This window comes from Petaurus breviceps, unplaced genomic scaffold (assembly GCF_028583685.1).
Source record: "Petaurus breviceps papuanus isolate PSGF00001 unplaced genomic scaffold, PetGlider_PUasm1.0 220, whole genome shotgun sequence".
NCBI lineage: Eukaryota > Metazoa > Chordata > Mammalia > Diprotodontia > Petauridae > Petaurus > Petaurus breviceps.
In genome coordinates this window covers 14,702,503-14,725,644 of record NW_027185876.1, presented here as the reverse complement: position 1 = coordinate 14,725,644, position 23,142 = coordinate 14,702,503, and the positions used below count along the sequence as shown (strand labels likewise).

Below are 23,142 nucleotides of genomic sequence, written 5' to 3'. Positions count from 1 at the left end.
CAGCGAATATTGGAGGCAAGGAATGACTGAACCTGGGACCAGGTTTCCCTCCCCGGCACCACCACACACAGCATGCACACACAAGGGCAGAGAAAGGGACATTCTGCAGCATGCGTCACCAGTGGGGGAAAGGGTATCTTACCTGACCCAGACAGGGGCTCGGAAAGCAGGCAGGAAAGAAACGAGAAAGAAAGAAACATTGTATGAAGTGACCAGTACAGAAAGGTGTCTATTACTGCCCCTGAGCTTCCAACACTGACATGCCAGGGGAATGCCTCAGGCCAGAATGGGGTCCTACTGCCAGGATTATAATGGGAATCTCAGAGATGACCAGCTAAGTAAATGACCGGCTTATATCAGTTTTGCCTTTCAGTTCTTCCACAGGATGGGAAAATCTCCCCCGTTATCTTTTAGAGTATTTCTAAAGCCCTAGGCTTATTATTGGTGTCAGTGGTGGAAATTGAATGGAAAAAGGGAAAATGAAATCCTAGGTGCTCCAGGCCTCATCAGTATCACTTATCCATATCTGCCTATCATTTCCTAGTATGCAAATCACGGCATCCAAAAATGTTCCACCTGGAAGGAATGAGAGGTCATCGATTCCAACCTTTCCATGTGACAGATGAAGATAATGAAGTCCCAAATGGGGGAATGACTTGTTCAAAGACCCACTGTTATGTGGTGGCCAAGCGAGTGCTGGGATCTCGCCCCCAACTCCGTTATTCTTTCCACTATGCAATGATGCCTCGAATGGCAGTGTTGAGACAGTCCAAGTTTCCAAGGTAAGTCACAACTATTATTTCTACTATAGCTGCTTCTACTAAACAGGGGAATTTATGACATTATACACTTCTGTGGTCTTGGTGACAGAATGGTATTAATACCATACTACCTTCCCACTGGTTAGGCACCCTGAAGAAATATAGAAAAGAAAACTAATTCTCCTTCTCTCTCCTACTCACCTTTCCTCTCTCCCCACAGGCAAGCTCACACACTTTTTCACATGTCCCATACTCTTACAACTTTTTTCAGTCCCTTCTCAGTTGGGATCATGATGCTTCCAAATACTATTTTCCCATACTATATAACTTAGCACACTGCCACACATTCTAATGGATGACCATGGTGACAAAGACAGCTTGGAACAGGCATAGGGTACTAGATTTTATTTTTATTTTTTGAGGGGGGTAGGGAGGCAAGAAGGGAATTAATAAGGAAAGACAGATTTTTTTAGGGCTGGTTGAGAGGGTATTGAAGAGACCAGAGAAAGAAGAAGATAGGAGGGCACTGAGGCCCTATAAAGACAATGTCACCATGATTCTTATTCTGCCTTGAGCAATACCCAGGACAGACACAAGGTATGTAAAAGATGTTTAGTAATGGCAGAATCAAGTGAAATAATAAGAATTTAGAGTTAGCCTATGAAAAGTGGGGGTGTTAGCCTTTTCTTAACTAGCAATTGGTCCAGCCATGCTGGCAAGTGGAATCATGTGACCTTCTTATGATGTCAAATGATCTCAGAATGTTTATCGCCTGGACAACACAACTAGCACCTAGGGAGGAAGAGAAAGCTATCTCCATAACTTACCAAGAGTCAGAACATGGAGAACTTCTCTCTCCTTAGCATTTCAGGACCACGGATCTCTTCCTCTGCCATGAACACTTTTCCTGATATTACGTCCTCTCGAGCTACCAGCTTACCAGGTAAACTGTGGGTGAAGCTGGGAATCAAGAGTCTATCTTCCTTCGAAGTGTCTTATTGGCCCTACTGGCTGACGTATAGGACCAGAGACTTAAATTCCAAAGTGTCCCATGATTTATTCTTCTGGATGGGTGGTGGGTAACGATAATTGCCATCATGGAAAGTACCAAGTGGTTAATGTTGATTTCACTTCTAAAGCAGGGGTGACCAAAATATATCCTGTCAATTTTCCATGCATTTTTGACCCCATTAGTCTGTACTGATTTCCAAGATGATACATGTATTTTCTTAGAAAGGTTTATCACTCTAATCATCATGGTATGCTCTGGTTTTGTTTAGATAAATTAGAGAAAAATCTAGTCTTTGTGTCCATCACCGGCATACTAATGTGAGAAAACTCATTGATAAGGACAGAGAGGAATAAGGATTTTGGCAAGTTAATGAGTGGCTTTTTCTTATGTGCCCTTTTGGATATATAAACATAATTTCTACAAAATTGTGATCCGAGATCAAAAGCTGCTTCTTTTCTGGGAAACAAATGTAGATAAGCTTTCTACTAATGCTTAATCAACTCCACTGGAACAAGGTAGAAAGAACCCCCAGGACACATACAATAATCCTGATCTGTGGTCATCTTTTTGACTATGTATAGGGTCTTTGGGCCAGAGGCTTATCCTTAACATTGTAGAAGGAGGCCTCCATGACACAGTATGGAACCTGTGGTTGTAATTCTCCACAAATAGATACTAAGCTCAGGGAAACTTAAAACCCCAGTACAGAGGGCCACACACACGACAAAATACAAGAGAGGGTAGATGAGGCAGAAGAAAAAAGTTATCTCCTTTAGCCAGCCTGCTCTTTCCTGTATCTCAATGAAATGATCCCATTCTGAAATCTCCTAGAACATCATTTGAAATGGCCCTGCCTCACTGCACTGTATGTTCATGGTGTGTCATCTCAGTCCCAGGAGGTCACGTGGCAAAGACAAAAACAAGGAGCCAAGGCAGAATCTCCCCCCAAAATCCCATTGGAAGTCCCAGAAGGGCACCTCTCCACTTAGCTCACCAGAGTGTTTCCTTCTGTCACTCAGACATCTCAAAGACTCCTGTACCTGGCGAGGTGCCCAGCCCTGCTCAGGTCCTGCCACCCCAGTACCAATGCAGTGCTCTTCGGCATGGGGTGCATAACACAGTGTTCTCAGAAGGTGAGGTCTTCCCCAACTGTGTGTGTGTTCACATAGATACACCTGTGTAGATGTGTGAATCCGTATACATTTATGTCTGTGAAATTGGAGTGAGGGGGTTGCTCCCATAGAGAATGAGTGTTGAGAAGCTTTGTGACCACATGCCATGTTTTCCACTTGCATTTCTACATCTAATTCTCTTTTCTTTAAACCACCACCCCTTGAATACCAGGGAGCAGGGCAAAGGGAAAAGCTCAGAGAGGGAAGAAAAATTAATTGGTAATGAACTCAAACATAGCTAGTATAAATGCTGAACGTGGAATTGTGTTCCGGGCTGCCTTCCGGGTGGTCTCTCTGTGTCTGGCCTCAGGGGAAGGGTTATCTCCAGGGAAGGACTATCTCAGGAAGCAACAAGATTTGGCCAGGTCATGCCAAACTTTCAAGATCATTTGCCCAAGACTGTAACTATTTTGCCCCAGAGATTGAACTGCTGTAAGACTTAACCCACCTTAAAAAAAAGCAAAAAAAAAAAAAAAAAAAAAGGTTGAATGGCCCAGGTTGCTCTCCCAGCTCCACCGATGCTTTTTGGACATCCAACTCACTTCCTCTCCTGGAGACACCCAGCCCCAACTTTACCAAGCCCAGAGAGATTCCCCAACCACTCAAGGCTCAGATTTAGCTCTTTTCTTCCCTTAATAGACTGTGCCTTGGGGGACACGCCAAACACTGAACAGCTGAGGCGGAATTGTACCATCTATCGGCCCTGGTTCTCCCCTTATAGCTACTTTGTGTGCACAGATAAAGAAAGTTACTTGGAGACCTACAGCTTCCCAGAGGTACAACAGGATGAGGGCAGGGAGGGCAGGGGGGACATTGGTCCACCTGAGGATATGGCTGAGAGCGTTTGCTCTTCCTCCTCCTCCTTGGAGAATGCCTGTCCTCGGGAAACCACCAAGAAGCACAGAGCAGGCTTGGACTCCAAGGACCACATCACATCCCAGGACATCCTGACGGCTTCTAAACGGCACCCAGCCCAGCAGAACGGCTACAAGTGTGTCGCGTGCTGCCGCATGTATCCTACTCTGCACTCCTTGAAAAGCCACATCAAGGGGGGGTTCAGGGAAGGCTTCAGTTGCGAGGTGTACTACAGAAAACTCAAAACTCTCTGGGGAAGGGAGCAGAAGGCACGGCCAGGAGACAGGGTATCTACCAGCAGCTGCCAGACTTTCAAGTAGACTTACAGGAGCCCATTAGAACAGACCAAAGGAAAATACAAGGGGTTAAAAAACTATGTTATGTCTAAAGAAGTGAGAATAAATCAAAGTATTAGTCACAACCTTATGCTGAGTCTGAGAGAGTCTAACCACATGACACATTCTCAGCCCTGATATTTAGCTGGGGAATAATACATTTGGGTTGATTTGGAACTGGTTGAAAGACTGAAGTCCCCAAAGCAGTCATTCATGTGTCAATGTCACCTTGGAAGGGGAGGTATTTAGTGAAGTACCTCAGGAGTCTGGGATTCATCCAGGACCCAGGTTTTACCAGTTATTTAGATGGGCATAGACAGCACATGCATCAGATTTGCAGCAGACATAAAGCTGGGAATAATAGTTAATGACAGAAGTGAGACCCAAAGTGATTTCACCAGGTTAGGACAATTGATCAAATCGAATTAGATGAAAGTGAATAGTGGTATTCAAGTTGTACATTATGAATTTTTAAAAATCACCTGTATAAATACTCAGTGAAGGAGGCATGGTTAGAAACAGGTCTTGTAAAAGAATGCTGAGGGCTTTAGTTACTACAGGCTCAATAGCAACCAATGGCGTTTTATAGAAGTCAAAATAGTTAATGCAATCTTAAGCTGCAGGAAGAGAGACCTAATAAGTGCCCAGAATGAGGGAGGTTGTCATCTAATTGCTATCTGCCTTACTCAAACTGTTTCTTCCATTCAGGTCTTGCTGTTTCTATTTCCTAACCGAATTCATCCAATCTAATGGGGATTCCTGAAGGCTTAATGTCTATTTAGTAACACGGTCACTAGAAGACCCCTACTTCTCACTCAAGCCCAGTAGCAATCCCTTACTGTCACAGCATGAAGAGAAATACTCTTTTTCTGTGTGTTTGGGGATCCTGCAGATGATTGAGTGTCTTAGGACTGAATGCCATCTCCTTACAAGGGTGTAAAATTCCACAGCAACTTCCTGGAAGATATAATCAGTTGGACTCTGTGGGGTTTTTTGTTTGTTTGTTTCTTTTTGGAAGAATGGGCCTCTTTTCACACCCTAAAGCTCTTCTTAGAAAAGTGAATGAGGTGAGGAGGGGTCTAAGCTAAGCTCCCTAGGAAAGTGAGAAAGCCAACAAAGGGGGTAGGTTGTTGCTATTTTATCCCTTATAAACCCCATAAGACAAAATTGTCTACCCAATTTGGTCACAGTAGGGGAGAGGAGCATAGGGGGAGGGCAGACCCTGGGGAGGTTTATGGAAGAGTTTGCCCCCTTTTAAATATGATAAAACTCACCTCCAAAGGGCATTTAGCTTTCTTCTCCTTTTCCCAGTCCCCATTGCTGATTCCCTTCCTAAAGTGGCAGCAACCTTCTTCTCTAGGGCCTGCTATGTCACAACTCTCTTTTTACCAGGCAGGCTAGCCTAAGGCTGTCTTCATCTGACAATGCCTTAGGATCCTAGGTCATCTTACAGATGAGGAAACTGAGGCTCAGGGAAATGAAGTGACAGAGGCCACACAGAGTCAGTGGCAGGATTTGAACACAAGTCCCCCAATACCAGAGCCAGTATTCTTTCCATTGTACCACACTCCTTGTGGGACTTTGCATCAAAGGTTAATCAAGTTTTTCTTGACTATAAAAGTCAATATGTATTATGTGTGTATGTAATTATGTGAACATGGGTACACTAACAGTGGACAGAGCACCTGGGCCTGGAATCAGGATGACTTGAGTTCAGATCTAGCCTCAAACACGCTAGCTGTATGACCATAGGCAAATCACTCAACCTCTGTTTGCCCCAGTTTCCCCATCAGTAAAATGAGGATAATAATAGCATCTATATCCCAGGGGTTTCGTGAAGATCAAATGAGATCATTGTAAAGCACTTAGCACACAGTAGGCACTATGTGAATGTTGTGATTATTGTAATATAGGCATGCCTGTATATATGCATATATTCCTGTATATATATGTGCATATATACATACACATCTGTATATCTATATGTATGTATATACACACACGCACACATAAACATGCACCAATACTTGATGTTTTCTTATTCTCTCTAACCAATCACCTTCCATAGATGGAGAAGGGTAAGATGTGGACAATCCCCTTTTCTCATATCATTTGTTTCCTTGCTGTTTTCAGACAGGGCTCCTTATGTCCTGCTCCTGCTAAATCCAGTGACAGTGACAAGGGCTCAGTCTCAAATTTCATGAGTCTATTTTACAGCTCAAACATAAGGCACAGAAGCTGGGCCTGGAGGTATGACTTACAGAAGGAACCATAGGGAAGAGCAGTGGCCCAGGATTCAGAGGACATGAATTCAAATCCTACCCCAACCCTACTATTTGTGATACCTTGGGCAAGTCACTTAACTATCCAAGTATCTCTCTCTTTTCCCCTGGGCTCAAGATCTATGATCTAGCCCAATGGTTCCCAAAGCATGCAATCCAAGGATCTCTGGGGGTTTACGAGGTCAGAGCTATTTTCACGATAATAAGATATCTTAATTTCTTATATTGTAGATAAAATCCACATGAACAAAAGTTCTTGGTGGGCGATCCTCAATAATTTTTAATAGTGTAAAGGGTTCTCAGATCAAAAGGTTTTAGAACTGCTAAGCTAGCTCATCCCAGGAACATATTGTCACTTATTAGGAGATGCCTAGCAAGAGTGCATTTCCTGACCCTAGGGACTAGCTATAGGACCTTGAGAAAATCATTTTTATATTTGCTCTAAAATCAAAATGATTCCTCATCTACATTGCTTCCTCTCTCTAACCCTTGTTAGTCAAATTACCTTATTTAGTACAGCATTAAGTTAGTACAATACTTAGTCACCCATCCTTTAGAAAGATAAGTTTGAAGAAGACCCAGTTTTCTCATCTGAGAAATGGGGAGAATAATACTTACAGTATCTTTGGGTCAGAGATATACAGAATCACAGACAGACAGGTTATTTAGTCTAACCTTTAGCTGTACAGGGCTCTAGAACTGAAAGGGACCTTAACCATCCCATTCAAACCCTTCATTTCATTGGTACAGAAACTGCCTCCCCAGAGAGGTCAAAAGACTGGCCCAAGGTCACACAGGTACTAAGTAGCAGATGCAAGATTTGCATTCAGGGTCTGCTCTCTTTCTTTAAGCAGATTTTTTTGGATTTCTTTTTGTTTTTACTTTAATCAATATTGTGACTAATTTTGCAAGCCACCTCATAGTTCTTTTTGGCAGCAGGCAGGATACAAATGACATATAAGTAGGTGGTATAGGTTGGCCACCTTGGCCTTTCCTTTCTTTTGAAGCAGAAACCCTAGCAGTTATTAAGGCCTGCCCTATGCTCCTGCATTCAGGAGAGACCAAGAAAGCAGACCAAGGGCTCCTGCTCTACTGGCCTAGTTTCTGTATCATGGCCTTCAAGATACTCAGTAACTCCTCTTTGACACAGTAAACAGTCCCTGCTTCCCAAATCAGACTGTTACACTTCTAGCAGCAAAGCCCTATTGTGGCTTGGTTGGGGTTTTTCTTCATCTCTCATTAATACAGGGCCACTTTGGTAAGTGGGCCCATCATCCTTTCCAGGTTGAGGCATAGTCATTTGGTCCATCTGTCCACACATTTAGAATCGGCCAGATGTCTGTATTTTTCTGCTGACTACATGCGGTTGAAGTTAGTAGTCAGGGAGTCAATGAGGACCTGGTGTTATACAAATACATTGAGTCTGCAGAATTCCTAGAATGATTTGAAATATTCTTTCTAAGCTAAGCCTGAGGACTCCTGTTACTTCTATGAGAACATCATCTAAGTCTTTGGAAATTAAGCAGATGGTCTCTGCTCTGTGAAAACACATCCCAATTCCAAGGAAGATGGGGGAGGCATATAACAAAGTTTGTTTTGTTTTTAATCACATAGTAGTAACTTTAGACATCTTCCAGAATTTTCTGTTTATTAAAAGGGAGACCTTTATCTCCCCCCCATTTTTTTTTTGCTTTTTGGAGGGCAATTGGGGTTAAGTGACTTGCCCAAGGTCATACAGCTAGTAAGTGTTACGTGTCTGAGGCCGCATTTGAACTCAGGTCCTCCTGACTCCAGGGCTGGCACTCTATTCAGTGCACCACCTAGCCGCCCCATATCTTTCCCCTTTTTAAAAAATGTTGCTCAAGACATCAAGTTAAGTGTGTCAGAGATGGTGATGAACAGTGTGAGGCTGAGGGTGGCCAGTGTCATTCACTGGTTTGATCTTTGTCAAATCTGGCCACAGTGGCACTGAAGGCTAACTAGGCAGCTGGGAGCTCATGTTCCCCAATTGAAAGTTCTCTGACTATTGCCCACATTTCAGCTCTACAAAATTTAGATTGTAAATGAGCTGCCATTCATCTGAAGTGAGAGTCAGTGACTGGCCTTGAAGTCAAGACCACCTGGGTTCAGGCCCTGCCTCTGAAACATGTCTGCTTTCTGAGTCCATGGACAAGTCACTTCACTCATCAATTTGCTCCCAGGCATCTGGCCTAGGAGTCAGAGGATATGAATTCAAATCCTGCCCCAAATCCTACTACTTGTGACACCTTGGGTCAGTCACTTAACTAAATGTCTCTCTTCTCCCTTGGGTTCAAGATTTATGATCCTGTGAGCTAGCCCAGTGGTTCCCAAAATGTGTGGAATTCAGGGGTCACTGGGCAAGATCATCAGTTGCCCCCAGGCAACTCACTAGCACTGTCCTTACAAATGAGCTCCAACAACATTTGAAAAAGGTTCTATGCTACAAGAAGCTTCCATTAATTAAATGGCAAACGGGGACTAAGTTCTCCCTCCCCACCAAAAATCCCCAAATACTTTAAAGCAATATACGAATGACAGATCAGGGCAGGATCTTAGGTCATTTCAGCCAATCTCCCATTATACAGATAAAGAAACTGTGGTCCTGAGAGAGGAGATTTCCCTAACTTGCACAATGGGAGACAAAGGTGGGATGCACAGCTTCCAATTACTGTGCTTATAAACAAATGGGAATAGGTGTTATCATCATTAGCTTCATTACCAGGCTGGACCTGGGCTCAGAAAGCAGCCAGATTTTAAAAGAAAGCATGCTGGTAGCAACTGGGGATATTCATTAAACCAGAAATATGATACCCTGTCACAGTGTGATATAATTGTGGTAGTGTGGAAACAGCAATGGATTTAGAGTCAAAGGATCTGAGTTCAAGTCTTGACTCTGCCACTGACTGATCTTTGGCTTTGGGCAAATCACTTGATCTCCCCTGGCTCCAGTGTCCTCATCTTAAATGAAGGGTCAGGACACCTAAAGTTACTTTCAGTTCCAAGTCAATAACCCAGCTCTGTAGAATTAGGAAATTCACTGCCATGGCCCCACAACATCCCAGAAACTTTGAGCACCCATTTACAAAAATGCTTGTGTGTATATTCCTTGACCTCTGCAAGCTGATTGAATTGAGCAGCAGGTAAGGGGACAGGTTTCCTTCCATCCCTGTAGTGCCCCCATAGGAAATGAGTCACTCATCCCCCATCTGCCTGGCTTGGGGTGAAGAGGTTAAGAAAGGAGGCAGGTAGAGCAGAATAGTAAGAAACAAGAAGGGACGACAGAAAGAGACTTTAGAAATAAGAAAGGTTTATTTAGCAAAAGCCACTAGACCGGTGACAACATCCAGGGAGTAAGTGCACTTACATGGACAGAATAATTTCCCAGAGAGTTGAGTCAATAGAGTTAATGAAACAACAGTTGTAGGAAAGGGAAGAAAGAGGAAAGGAGTGGCAGGGAATAAACGAAACATCAAATCAACCTTCAAGAAAGCAAGATCAATAGAGCAGTAAGGCCAGAGAGAAGTCTTACAGACAGTGCTGAGATTAGCAGGAATATAATTACACATTTACAATTCCAATGTACAGTTGAGGTGAGCAGAGGCTGCCTTTCCTTCCCTGGCCCCATGCACAGCCCCCTGTGTGGAGAGTGAGTGAGTAGCCCATACTCCTGGGGGATCTGGGAGTTCACAGCCTCTGATCATCCCTGATACAGGTGCTTTGGCCACACACAGCCGCCTCCCCCAACCCCAGTCCATATCTCCTCCACAAAGTCACAGAACTGAAGAGTGAAAGAGGAACAAGTTAGTGTAAATAGCAGGAAAGGAGAGGCATCTGGAGGTTGGGGGGGGGGGACTCCACTGGGATAGTTGGTGTAAGATGTTCCAGTTCTTTCCCTGTCTTCCCCAGCCAAGGGTCGAATGGCTGAGGTCACCTTGATGCTTTCTGGCTGTGCCCTCTCCAGCTCTGAATCCAAAGACACTCCTGTTTGGACATATAGTGACTGCCACCCTTTTTCTTTCTTTTTTTTTTTAAGCAATTGGGGTTAAGTAACTTGCTCAAGGTTACACAGCCAGGTGTTTCTGGGTGGGTGCTAAATGTCTGAGCCCAGATTCGATCCCCAGGTCATCCCAACACTGGGGCAGGTGCTCTTACTCGCTGTGCTACCTGGCCACCCTTGCCACCCTTTTTCTATGTGACTGCTCATGCTATGTAGAATACCAATACCTGAACGATTGCCATAGGGAATATCTGGGGTTAGCCCAGGGGATGAGAGGAGAGAGGACAAAAGTTGACTGAACAAAAGTGATGGAAGTCCTCCCTGGGCCAAGAGAAGAATCAAAAGTTTATTTGCCTTCTAGTAACAAGCTCAATCTCTCAGCCTTCTTTTTTATTCTTCCTCTCCTTGAAACAAAAGGCCCAGACTTGAAGGGAGAAATTTATAGTCAGGCCACCCTTTCCAAGATAAAATACTGGGTATGTGTAGGGTGTGGCCATGACCTGGAATGAAACTCCAACCCCAGATACAGGGTGTTCCTAAAGTCTGGACACATAGGAAATCTCATTAACTATGCATATTTTCAAGAAATGAAATGAATGAAATTTTCAACAACATTTTATTTAATTAGCACAAATTTTAGCCATGACAATTTCATATGGAATAAAAGCTTTCATAAGCTATTGGTACTATTTTCCATATTAATGAGATTAATTTAATTTAATTAATTAACGAGATTTCCTATGAGTCTCCTATGTCTTCCTATGAAATCTCATTTATGTTAATTAAGTGAAATGTTGTTGAAAATGTCCTTCATTTCTTGAAAATATGAATAGTTAATGAGATTTCCTATGTGTCCAGTCTTTAGGAACACCCATAGTACCTAGCAACACTCTGGGTTTGTCACTTAACCCAGTTTCAAATCAGTGGGATAACAATTCTTTGTGGTCTTCCCAACTGGACCACCAGCAAACACTGGAAGCCAGAGGGGAGGCAGGGGAGTGAAAAGGTCTTGATAGAATCACAAAGACCTCTCCCATGAAGTAAGATTGACTCTGAATTCAAAGCCCAGGGGTTGCATTCTGTACTAGACCTGCCTGGTTCCTTCACCATTTCTATTTTGTCCATCCCTATTGCCCCTGCCCCCAACCCTTTTCTTTCTACATTCTATTTGGTTTTTGCCTTTGTCAGCCTATATCTTGCCATAGTTGTCTTCTCTGTATCAACTGGGTACCTTCTTGTTCCATCTTTACACATATATATATTCTCTATGTATATACATATCTATAGTGTATATGTTCATATCTACACATCTACATATATACACACATGTACACCTTCAGGTACCTTGGGCCCTAAAATAGGTTGCCTAAGACCTGGCCTACCAATATGAATTCCTTTTACCCAACAGCACAGACTTGTCTGTTCTGCCACTGACTTCACCTGTAGCTCCTGCTGGCCCACAGCAGGCTACTGGCATTGTCAGATCTCCTTCTACCTACAAGGCTCTCTGGTGAGCAAAAACTTGGTTTCTTTTAAGCTTCCTGTTAACAATACAATATGTTAGGGCTTTGCAAACCAGATAGGGGAGGGACCAAATTCAATTTCTTTATCTTGAGGGCTTTTCCTGGGGTGCTCTTTCTTCTCCCATTATCATGTAATTTTACCTAGGCCTAATTTGGTATTTTTTAAAAATACAAATAAGAATAGTTCAGGGACAAGATTAATCCATTAGAACTATCTCAGACATATAATAAATGGAATAGAGGTATATTCTGACAGACTATAGGGACAGAGCCAACAGACAATGGAAATCTCACTCTTGTGTTCTTTCCATATATGTGGTGAAGTTTGGCAGTCTTCAGTAGCACACATAAATGTACAGACACATATGAATATTAACTATCTCCAATTAAATTGCATCTGGTATGGTAATCTCTGGAAAAGAATATGGTAAAGTTGTATGATTTCTTTTTTGTCCCATAATTTGGACCATCTGGTCCAGAAGAAAATGCAGCAGTTATATGTTTTCCTAATTTACAAAGGAAACCTAAGGTTGAACATATGATTTGGGACCAAAACATTCTTCCTCAGGACCAACCCCTTCAACAATCCTTGACCTCTGAGCCTGTAACTTTGCTGTCCAAGATGGAGGATGGAATTGATTCCCTTAGGAAAAACTGATGGGATCCAATAAACCCCAGTTTTCCTTCAGGCAGTTTCTAAATTCCCCTTAAGAATAACCAGCTGCTGTCTCACTGATCAGAGGGAAGAGTGGAAGCCTTTTCTTAAGGTCCCTCTACGATTTTTTCCCATATCCACATCTCTGAGGCATTGGTTCAATCACTTAGCCCCTCTAAACAGTTGTACATAATGACAATGGTGAAGTTGTTAACCATTTCTGCCTCAAGTGGGACAGGGCCCATTTGGGATTCCCGTTGGCCAAAGCCCTTCCCAGTTACCAGCCAATGTCCATTTAAGAAACTAAAAAAGCCCTATAAAATTGCCTGGGGAGGGGAGGAGATAGGAAGAGAGGCCGGGGTCCCCTGAAACTCTGAAAACATGGCTTCTGTTGGCAGGGCCCATAAATATCTGGGCCACTTTCCAGCTATAATTTTGATGGGCACTGCCTTTCACAGAGAGGGGAAAAGAGTAATCCCATACCCAAAGAAGGGACCAGTCTACTATTTTTCCATGACTCCTTCACCTCCCTGTGGACTTCAAAAGATTCCATAAACCAAGACAGCTGGTCCTGTAGGGAATATACCACTTTCATGATCTCACTGAAGAATAAAATTTCCTGTCTCTGTTGCCAGCACACTCAGCCGTCATATGCCTAGCATTGGCTCTACTTTCAATGAAGACAAAGTTAGGCATTGAGTGACAGGCCTGATGTAGGATAGGTATCTAAGAAGATATTTCATCAGGTGGTATCCCTTCTCAACAGGGAGTGTAGGAAGAGGAAGGGGCAGTTGGGACCTCATGGCATTATCAGCCCAATCTATATGATACAGAAGTCCTTCCTACATAGGCTTGGCAGTTCTGGAGATGGCAAACCTCTAGAGGGATGTAATGGGGCCAAGAAAGCCAGCTCCATTTTTCCCATCAATAGGAGAATGAAGTAATAGTTTGACATTGGGAATTATACCCTCCTCTTTTCTCTCCTACTCTCCAAAATTAAAATCCCAAAGTCTTTTGGGAAGCCCCACATACCACTCCACTGGGCATAGGAAGATGCAGCCCAGGCGGGTGGTGCTTCCAGTCTCCCTCCTACCACAGGCCGTGGAGATGCCTGCCTCCACCCTTTGTCTCTGATGCCCTTCATCCCCAGAGGCCTGGCCACCACTGCTGCCGCCTCCTACAGGCACCTACACTGCAATCTCATCATCCAGGCTGTCCCCCAGCTCCTGCCTCTGCAGGACATTGAGCAGGCGAGGAGGCTCCTCCTGAGACCACGAGTCGCGTTCCTCACTCTCATCTGTGTTAGACTCATACTCCGAGGCGATGCCTGACTCCCGGAACTTGATGAGCTCCAAGCTGCCCAGCAGAGGCTCTCCCCCTGATGGGGTGTCACTGGGGGGCAGGAAACGGAAACACTCCAGCTTCACCAAACAGTCGTGCCTACCTAGGGGGCTCCCCACCGAGTGGGCGAAGTCAGAAGAGCTGGGGCCTAGTGGGGGCAGGTGGAGGTCCTCAGGCTTGGGGGTCGTGGGGTCGCAGAGCACGGGGAGGACGCCAGAGCGGAAGGTGATTTCCAGCAAGCTGTCTTGGGAACCCACTGGTGAAGGAGAGAAGAGGGAGAGGAGAGTGGAAGTTAAACAAGTTACAGGCCTGGAATGCTATCATGCACCTCTGGGCCTGCAGGGTTAACCTGGGCAGTGTGCTCCATTGAGGGAGCACAGGCTCTTGTGTCATCAGACCTGGGTTTAAAATCTACCTCTGACACTGTGCAATCTTGGGCAAGTCACATTTTTCTTTTCTGAGCCTTTTTCCACAACTGTAAAAAGAAGGGGTTGGACCCTAGCTCTAGACAGGATCTTAGATGGACCAGGTCCACTTGAATGCTTCCCATTCCAAATTATACTGGTCTTAAAGAAGGAAAAAAAAACCCAATAACTAAATTCTCTACTTTTGTTCACTTTACTGACTTTAGTCTTAGTGCCAAGGCCATTAGGGATTCAAGGAGGGAAGTCTGGGTAACCAGAAAAAAGGAGGAAGCTGAGGGTGGGAGAATCACAACACAGAAGAATAAAGAGAAGAATCAGTTGATTTTTTAAGCATAAAGATCTGAAGAACTTGGATAGTAAGAAGTTTTCTGGCCTGGCAGATTTCTTCCAGGCCATCAGGGCATGATGGATAGAGACAGTCTTAGAGTGAGGATGATCTGGGTTCAGGTCCTGCTACTGACCAGGAGAAAGTCACAAGCTCTCAGTGTCCCTTTGCAACCTCTTAGACTGTTAAGTTACGGAAGAATAGCTTAGCTCTCCATCAGTGGAGGGAAGTTTCACACTGGGAGTACTCTACACCAATGAAACCAGAATTCCATATGTCGAGGATTGTGGACTGGGAAACAGGGGCATAAGCCATCCTTCCAGCACCAGAAAGGCTTATGAAATAGCTATCACTCAATATACATGGCTCGTCAGTCAGCCCAAACCTCTCTGCTGAGCACAATCACAGGTTAGAAAGTCAGAAAGTTTGGGGGAGAGGGAAATGCATCACAGGAGGTGGGAAACAGAATTTGGGAAACAGGTTCTTTCTCATTTGTGTTTCATCCCCTCAACCACCCCAGGAAGGTAGGTGATATCATCATCCCCATTTTTCAGGAGAGGAAACAGGCACACAGAGGTTAAATAACTTGCTCAGGGTCACACATCTAGTAAGTGTCTGAGACTGGATTTGAACTCAGATCTTGACTCGAGGCCCAGCACTGTAGCCACTGGACCATCTGACTGCCTCTGGGAGGAAATATGGTAAAGTGATGCCCATCATTAATAATAGCTAACATTCATATGGCATTTTAAAGCTTTGCAAAGGCTTTAGATTTGTTATTCCTTTGATCCTTGCAACCATGTCCCCATTTTTAGAGCTGAGGAAACAGGCTGAGAGGCTTTTTAAATGACTTGCCAGGGTCAAATGGCTAGTAAGTGTCTGAGGCAGGATCTGAAGTCTAGCTGAGTCCAAGTCCCTGTTCTATTACCTCATAAAGCATCTGGGTTCTAACCCTTACTTTACCAGTCACTTGCTGTGAGATCCTGGGTATATGGCTTGTCTTCTCTCAAACTCAGTTTCCCCATCTTTAGCTGATGGATCCCCTCTCCGTGCTCTCACAAGATTTGTAAGAATCAAAGGAGAGAAAATACAAGTGAACTCGGAGTTTCTCCTCACAACAACTTTGAGAAGCAGGTGAGGAAACTGAGGCCCAGTTATACAAATATTGGGAAAGCTATGGGGTACACTGGGCTGGGTATCAGGAAGACTCATCTTCATGAATTCAAATCCAGCCTCAGAAACTTACTAGTTGTGTGACCTTGGGCAAGTCACTTAACTTGCCTCTCAGTTCCTCATATATAAAATGAGCTGGAGAAGGAAATGACAAACCAGTCCAGCGTCTTTGCCAAGAAAAACCCCAAAAAGTCAGAGAGTCAGATATGATTGAAACAACTGAACAACAAATACCTGTAACAAGAGTGGGATGAGGAATTTGAGACTGAGTCTCCTGACTGCAAGTGCAGGACTCTTATTACGCTGCCTATGCCCTTAACCCACCTTCAGACTCTGCCTTGTGGCAAAGCCAGCACATAAGCAAGGCATCCTGGGGACTGTGGCTCACACTGCACATCTCCCCCAACCCCAGCCCCCAGCAGGCATTTCATAAGGACCAGGTGGGTCCCTAGGGCTGTTGGGTTTTTAGAAAGTAGGGTCGGGGTCATGGGGCTGCTTCATTTCCTGCCTCACTCAGGAGAGGGGTTCCAGGGAGAGATGATGTTTGGCTTTTGGTGCCTCAGATGAAGCAGCCCTCAGGGTCTTCTGGTGAGTGCAGGCAGAGGATGGACAGAGGCCACCTGCTGGCAGAAGGGTCACTTACTGGCATCGTGTCCTGACAGTTTGAGCTCAAGCTCCTGCACTTGTTTGACCAGCAGGGAGATATGCTGAAGCATGTCCTTGTTCTGCAGCAGGAGTTGGTGGACTCGGGCCTGGGCCTCCAGTCGAGCCGCAGCTTCCGCAGCCAACTGGTCCTTCAGCAAATGAACCTGTGTGGTGGGCACAGAGAGGGAGGGCAGAAAGAGAGAGAATGGCTGGTAAGTCAGTCAGTGGGCAGCAGTCCTGGCCCAGTGACTCATCCCCAAGAAAATAACTGCCCTCCAAATAACCTGTAAGCTTCTAGGAGGCCAGGACTGTTTCATGTCTGTCTTCATACCCCGCACTGTAGTATAGTGCCTGGTATATAGTAAACACTCAACAAATGCCTGCTGATGGATTAAATTTGAGAGGCTTCCCAAACCCAGGGGAATTGGGCTTGGAATCACCCTCCCCAAGGATACCTACAAATGTCTGGATTTACCCAGCATCTCATATACCACTCCACCTCATGGCCCAGGTCTAAAATGACTCAGGCCCTTCCTCCAAGAAGCCTCCCCCGACTGCCTTAGGAAAAAGCCATCTTTCTCCTTTGATCTCCCAAGGACTTATCATCTGTTTCTCTAATATAGTGCTTAAATGACTGCTTTGTTTTGAAAGTTACTGCCTACCTCTCTGACAGAGAGAAAGTTTCCTGAGGGGAAGCACTGACCAAAGGCAGTGCTTAACCCAGTTCTCTTACACATAGCAGAGAATTAAACATTTATCTATCGATTTATAGGCAAAGGGCTCTTCCCATTATGCTAGGGCTAATAAGAGAGGATCCAAGGGGCTGGACACTATATCATAATAAAAGATATCAAAGGAACATTCCTGATGTTTAGATTGAAGAAGACAGGGCTCAGCAGGGAATAAGGAAGCATGAGACTATCCTTCTGCGATTGAAGGGCTGTCTTATGAAACAGAAATTAGATTTATTCTACTTGGGCATAGAGGGCAGAACTGATTTGAGTTTCAATTTAAGGCAGGTTTAGGGTCAATGGTAAGGGGAAGCTTCCTAACTCTCAGGGAGCATCCAAGGAAAGAATGTGTAGCCTAGAGAGAGGGATGGTACCTGAAATTTCTCACCCATGGAGTTGGGGTATCTTTAAGCTGAACCTGGGTGACCCATGTCTAAGATATTGTAGAATGAGCACTGTTAGCTGGGGACCTTCCCAGCCAGAGAGGTTCATTTACAGGGCACTTAGCTTTTGCTAGGCTGCAGTCTGGCATTATTTGTGTGGGGTCTGGATGTTTTGTATGGGTGATTTGTGGGTGTATGACTGACTTGGTGGAGTTAATAAACGTGGCAGGCTTTATGATATGAGGGGGAGAGATTTCTGCTCCATATCAAGGAAGATGTCAGGAAGGATCTCATGAGGGCCCTGAAGGAGAGGAATGAGTCTCCTTGATGCCTCTGAAAGTTGAGGGTTAGGGGAGAGAGGAAGGCTTTTACAGGCTGAGATGGAAATGGTATGGATGAAGGCATGGAGTCAGCCCTGGGAAATTGAATGAAGTGGTCCAAAAGGCAGTTTGAATGGAGGGAATTGTTGTCCTTGTGGAGGAAGGGCATTGCTTAATGGAGTATAAAGAGAAAAGGCAGCTTGTTAGAGAGGAGGAAGATGGAAATATGGTGGGAATACTGAAAAGAATAGCAGCTTCCCAGAGCAATACAACAGTTCAAGAAGTAGATGTCCAGGACTGCTCTAGAGGGATTTAAACCATACATGGTGTTCAGAAGGGTTGGTGTGGCCAATTGATTTTGAAATAGTAGGTTCCTTAGAGGTGCCATTTTATAGATGAAAAAAGTGAGGCTTGGAGAGGTTTCACATAGCTAGCAAGGGTCTGAGGGGGGAGCCAAATGCGGATCTTCCTTATTCCAAACATAGTGCTCTATGAATTACTAATAGTTGGGACCCATTGACCAAATCATGAGATGGCTGCCAGATCCCTAACTGAGGGGAATGGTGCCAGGTCTTACTGGGAGGAAAGAGGGTGGTCAAATCCCAGACTGACACAGAGTAAATGCTTGGTAACTGACAATAACTGTGTGATTCTGGGGAAGTCACTTAACCTCTCAATGCCTCAGGAAGATCTAAGACTTTAAGTTAGAGATATGTTGTTGTTCAATTATTTCAGTTGTGTCTAACTCTTCATGACTCTGATTTTGGGGTTTTCTTGGCAAAGATATTGGAGTGGTTTGCCATTTCCTTCTCCACCTCATTTTGCAGGTGAGGAAACTGAGGTAAACAGGGTTAAGTGACTTGCCCAGGGTCATACAGCTAGTGTCTGAGGTTGGATTTGAACTCAGGAAGATGAGTGTTCCTGACTCTAGGCCCAGCACTCTGTCCACTTTACCAGCTAGGTGCCCCAAATTGGAGATAGATTGCCTATATGCTATCAATCTCCACATTGAGCTTGGGAACAAATCACAGGGCTGGACCAAATGGTATGACTAGGTTATTTCCATGTTTGCCTCCTTCATAGTCCATCCATCCTACATAGGACCTGGCTTTCCCAAAGGCTTTGGGTACCTACTATGAGCTCCCAGAGAGCTGCCTCAGTGCATGGTTGCTCCTCTCCCTGCTCACACTCAGCGACCTGACCTCACTCTCAGCTCTCCTGCTGAGAATCACTAATATGATTCAGTTCTCACTTTCCAGCTCTGAAGAGCCTGGCCCATCCCCTCCCTGCAGCAGGAAGGCGGTGGCAGGAATCTGATGCTGCCCTCACCTTCTGTCCTTCCCTCCTGGCATTTCTAATAAATTGCATTTATATCAGCCAAGACACCTGCTTCACCTTTAAGGATTAACTGCAACCTTATCAGTGCAAGGGAAAAGATGGTGAGGACTGGAATGAGCTATGGCAAAAAACAAAACAAAACAAAAAAAACAAACAAACAAACCAAAAAGGCCCTTTGGCCTCTGTAAATTGAAGCACAGAGTGAAATCTTAAATAGGCGTGGGAAGGGATGGGGAGGGAAGAGAAGGCCAGGAGATTTATTCATCCTGGGGAATAGCAGTGACTGGGACAGTGGGAAGAGCCGTGGATTTACTTGGGTTCACATCCTGATTCCGCTTCTTACCAACCCCACTCTTAGTTTGCTTATCCGTATAATAAGAGGACTGCACCAGATCACCTCTCGGTATTGGCCAGTTCTCAATCCAATGGCTGTTTCCTCCTGCCCAAGAGAAGTAAGCTGACTTGTGGCTCTAATGCCCTTTGTTTCCTCCATAGATTCAGTTTCTAATTCTAGGTATGGCCATGGTCCAGTCATGTCAAGTGAGCAGAACCAAGGCAATGACACATAAGTTTTCTATCTTCACACAAGCCCAACCAGGCAGGAATTTGGAAGAAAAATATGAAAAGTTACAGAATGCAGAAATACTTGTCTATATGACCTTAACTTCTCAGGTTCAGATAAATTTTTAAATGTCTCCCTTAGAGAGGCAGTTAGGTGGTACAGTAGATAGAGCCCTGAGTCTAAATCAGGAAGACCTGAGTTTCAATCCAACCTCAGGTACTTACCATTCATCCCCTGGCAAATCACTTACTGCTTGTGTAATCAGAGACAATTACTAGCTGTGTGACCTTGGGCAAATCACTTAGCTCGTTTGCCTCAGTTTCCTCATATGTAAAATGAGCTGGAGAAGGAAGGGACAATCCATTCTAGTCAAGAAAATCCCAAATGAGGTTACAAAGGGTCAGACACAACTAAACAAATCATTTAACCTCTGTCTGTCTCAGTTTCCTTAACTGTAAAATGGGGGATAATAGCATCTATGTCCCAAGGTTGTGAGGATCAAGTGCTTAGCAAAGAATATGACACATAGTGTACAATTAATAAATCCTCTCTCCCTCCCTTCCTTCCTCTGACTTTTTATAATCTTTCTGTGAAAGTCATCTCTTTCTTTCTCAAACTTCTTATAGCACTTAGCCTTTGTCCCTATTTCATTTTCTCTGGTTATCATGGTTAGATCAAATGTTCATATGGATTATTTGTGCCTAACTTGTGGTAGAGCCTTCCAAGCTCATATTGGTTCAATCAACCACAGTTGAACACATTCTACCTTGACTCCAAACAGTGATGAACAACCAACCAAACATTGCACTTTCTAGATTGTGACTCCTTGTGGGTAGGGACTGTCTTTAGCCTTTTTTTTTTTGTATCCCCAGGGCTTAGAACAGCACCTGGAATACAGCAGGTGCTTAATAAATGTTGACTGAACTGTATACTTGTCTTTTCCTCCACTAAACTGTAATCTCATTGTGTGCAAGATCATGTTGCCTTCCTTCCTTTTTCTGTGGAAAGGTGAGAAGAATTTGGACTCACGATTTCATCAGTTTAAAGGAGTCCTGGTTAGAAAACTCTCTCCTGTAAGGCAGGTAAGTATATCTGGAACTTGTTGGCACAATTTGTAATTTTAGAGAGTGGCCTGGGTGCACTGAGAAGTCAGGGAACTTGCCCAGTATCAATCCAAAGTCTTCTGGACTTTGAGGCTGACCCTCCATGTATCAGACCTCTCTGACTCTCCTTCTCCCTCCAAGGAGCTGGTACTTCACAGATGACTGGTAAATTGAATGGCATAGTGATAAGTGATCAGGCATTTTCACATTTCTTGAGTGTGGAGGCTAACATTCCGCCCAAAGACCCAGAGCTAATGAACTCAGCCCTCTGGGCAGCTGCCAAAAATGACATCAGACACAGAGCTCCAGTCTGACATTACTGTGGTGCACATACCCAGCAGGGGAGAAGAAACCAAGGCATAGATGTCCAGATTTCCTCAAAAGTCAAGGAGGTCTGATGATGCTCTGGCTGTGTAATCTTAGGTTTAGGAATCTAGCACTAAATTGGGAAATCAAGAGGCTTAGGTTCTATTCTCCCCAATCTGTTGTCACTTTTGGCAATTTGCTCAGCCTCCCTTTGTTAGTTTTTTCATCTATAAATGGCACCATCCCGCCATCTTCCTCCTTTTCTCATGAGGATGTTCATAGAATCATGGAGCTGTAGTTAGAAGGGATCTCAGAGGCCCTTTAATCCCATTCGTTCATTCTCTTTTAAATAACCAGGGAAACTGAGGCACAGGGAGGTGAAGTCTTTGAGGACAAACAGGTAGTATGTGGAACAGGGCAGATTTGAACTTGGGTTCTCTGACCTCAGGAAGGTAAGCCCCTTCACAACTATGGCTAGATTAATGTCCAACCTCCTGTATGGCATGGAAAAACCTGCCTCTTTTCACTGTTGCTTTTTCCTCAAATATAGGTTGGATATAGGGGGAAAGCTTCCTAAAAATTACACCTGTTCAAAAATAAAATTGGCTTCCTTGGGAGTGGGCAGGTTCCACTTCCATGGAGATCATTAAGCAACAAGTGGATGACTGCTTGTTAAGGAAGTTAAAGAAGAAATTTCTATTTATAGATCATAGATTCAGACCTAGAAATGGCCTTAAAGGCCCTGAAGTCCAATCCCCTCATAATAGATAAGGAAACTGAGGCACACAGCAAGTTAGTGCCCGAGGCAAGGTTTTAACCCAGGTATTTTTGACTCCAAGTCTGGTGCTCTATCCGCCATATCTATGGTCTATCTACAATTCCATCTATGCTGCCTCAAGATTCAGGTTGGATCAGATAACCTCTGAGGTTCCTTCAAACCCTGAGATTTCATCAAATTTCACAAAATTCTGCATTTTATGACTCACTCAAAATCATAGAATAAGTTTCTGGGTGAGTCACGAATTGAATGGTAATTTTTGCACTTTGGGTTCTGTTTTCTCTCTATAAGAGGGCAATGCCCAAAGTCACCCCTCCCCCTCTCCTTGCCCTCCACAAAACCCCCATCCCCAAAGGAAATAGAGACAAACAATTCACTTGCTGTCGAGCCTACTTGCCTTGACTCCAGCTCCTCCATCAGAAGTGGGGGCCAAGCCAGGCTGGTGTTCGGGAGTGATAGGCATATGGAAATGGCAGTGGAGGGAACCAGAGCAATTCACCCCGCTCTACCCCCCCTCCCCTAAACACACACACAAACACATAAGCAAAGGCATCAGCCACTAGCAGATGGGTGCACTACCGCTAGGTCATGCAGAAGGCAGGGGCCAGGGGCTGGGGAAGTGGGAGTGAGGCTGATGGAGAAAGCCACTGCCTGCTATGAAACTAAGGAGCCTGGCAAGAACATAGTGGAGGGGCGCAGCCTTGAGCATGGCCACTCTAAACCTAGCAATGGCCCTCCCTGTCACAAAGAATTAACAACTCGTATACTTGTTTCTGAATAAGCCATAGGACAGGAGAATGTTTTAGTAAGGAATACTGAGTTTCAGTAGCTTTTTCCTCATGTTCTAACTCAGAAACCGGCAATCTTCGGACCAAACACGGCCTGCTTACCCAGGGCCTATAGCCTGTGGTGTTCAGACTAGTGCTGAAGTGGTATGGAGTCAATCTGTGGTCATGCTGTTAGTGGCTCTGGCTCAAGGCCTAGCCATGTCCTTATCCCTGTCCCCAGAATTTCTGGTTGTACTAGAAGCAGGAAGTTGTGGCAGCCAAGGGATGCTCATGCTGGGTCACAAGAGTGGGCAGAAGGATTTAGAGAAAGT

General features: G+C 44.5%; 2 protein-coding genes across 5 annotated transcripts in view; one reads left to right on the top strand and one right to left on the bottom strand.

The window, feature by feature from the left end:
- Window positions 1-23,142, bottom strand: part of NOS1AP (nitric oxide synthase 1 adaptor protein) — a 401,227-nt gene that overhangs the window by 17,280 nt on the left and 360,805 nt on the right. For 2 of the 4 annotated variants that reach the window (XM_069094646.1, XM_069094647.1), the window contains exons 9-10: window positions 16,521-16,686; window positions 14,058-14,210 (exon numbers count right to left, since the gene is read on the bottom strand). In XM_069094646.1, coding sequence (XP_068950747.1) covers window positions 14,058-14,210; window positions 16,521-16,686 — 319 coding nt within the window. Of the gene's footprint in view, window positions 1-9,725; window positions 14,211-16,520; window positions 16,687-23,142 lie in introns of those variants that run through there. The other 2 variants (XM_069094650.1, XM_069094648.1) reach the window with 2 other exon arrangements.
- Window positions 1,602-4,229, top strand: SPATA46 (spermatogenesis associated 46). The gene is made up of 3 exons (XM_069094651.1): window positions 1,602-1,704; window positions 2,793-2,906; window positions 3,585-4,229. The coding sequence occupies exons 1-3, from the start codon at window positions 1,602-1,604 to the stop codon at window positions 4,118-4,120; spliced, it is 753 nt and encodes a 250-aa protein (XP_068950752.1). The 3' UTR covers window positions 4,121-4,229.

Bases quoted from the DNA above. Each gene is read 5' to 3' on its own strand.
- SPATA46 (XM_069094651.1), top strand. From the start codon at position 1,602: ATGGAGAACTTCTCTCTCCTTAGCATTTCAGGACCACGGATCTCTTCC. The intron at 1,705-2,792 runs GTAAACTGTGGG...TCTGTCACTCAG, and splicing joins TCGAGCTACCAGCTTACCAG to ACATCTCAAAGACTCCTGTA. The intron at 2,907-3,584 runs GTGAGGTCTTCC...TTCCCTTAATAG, and splicing joins TAACACAGTGTTCTCAGAAG to ACTGTGCCTTGGGGGACACG.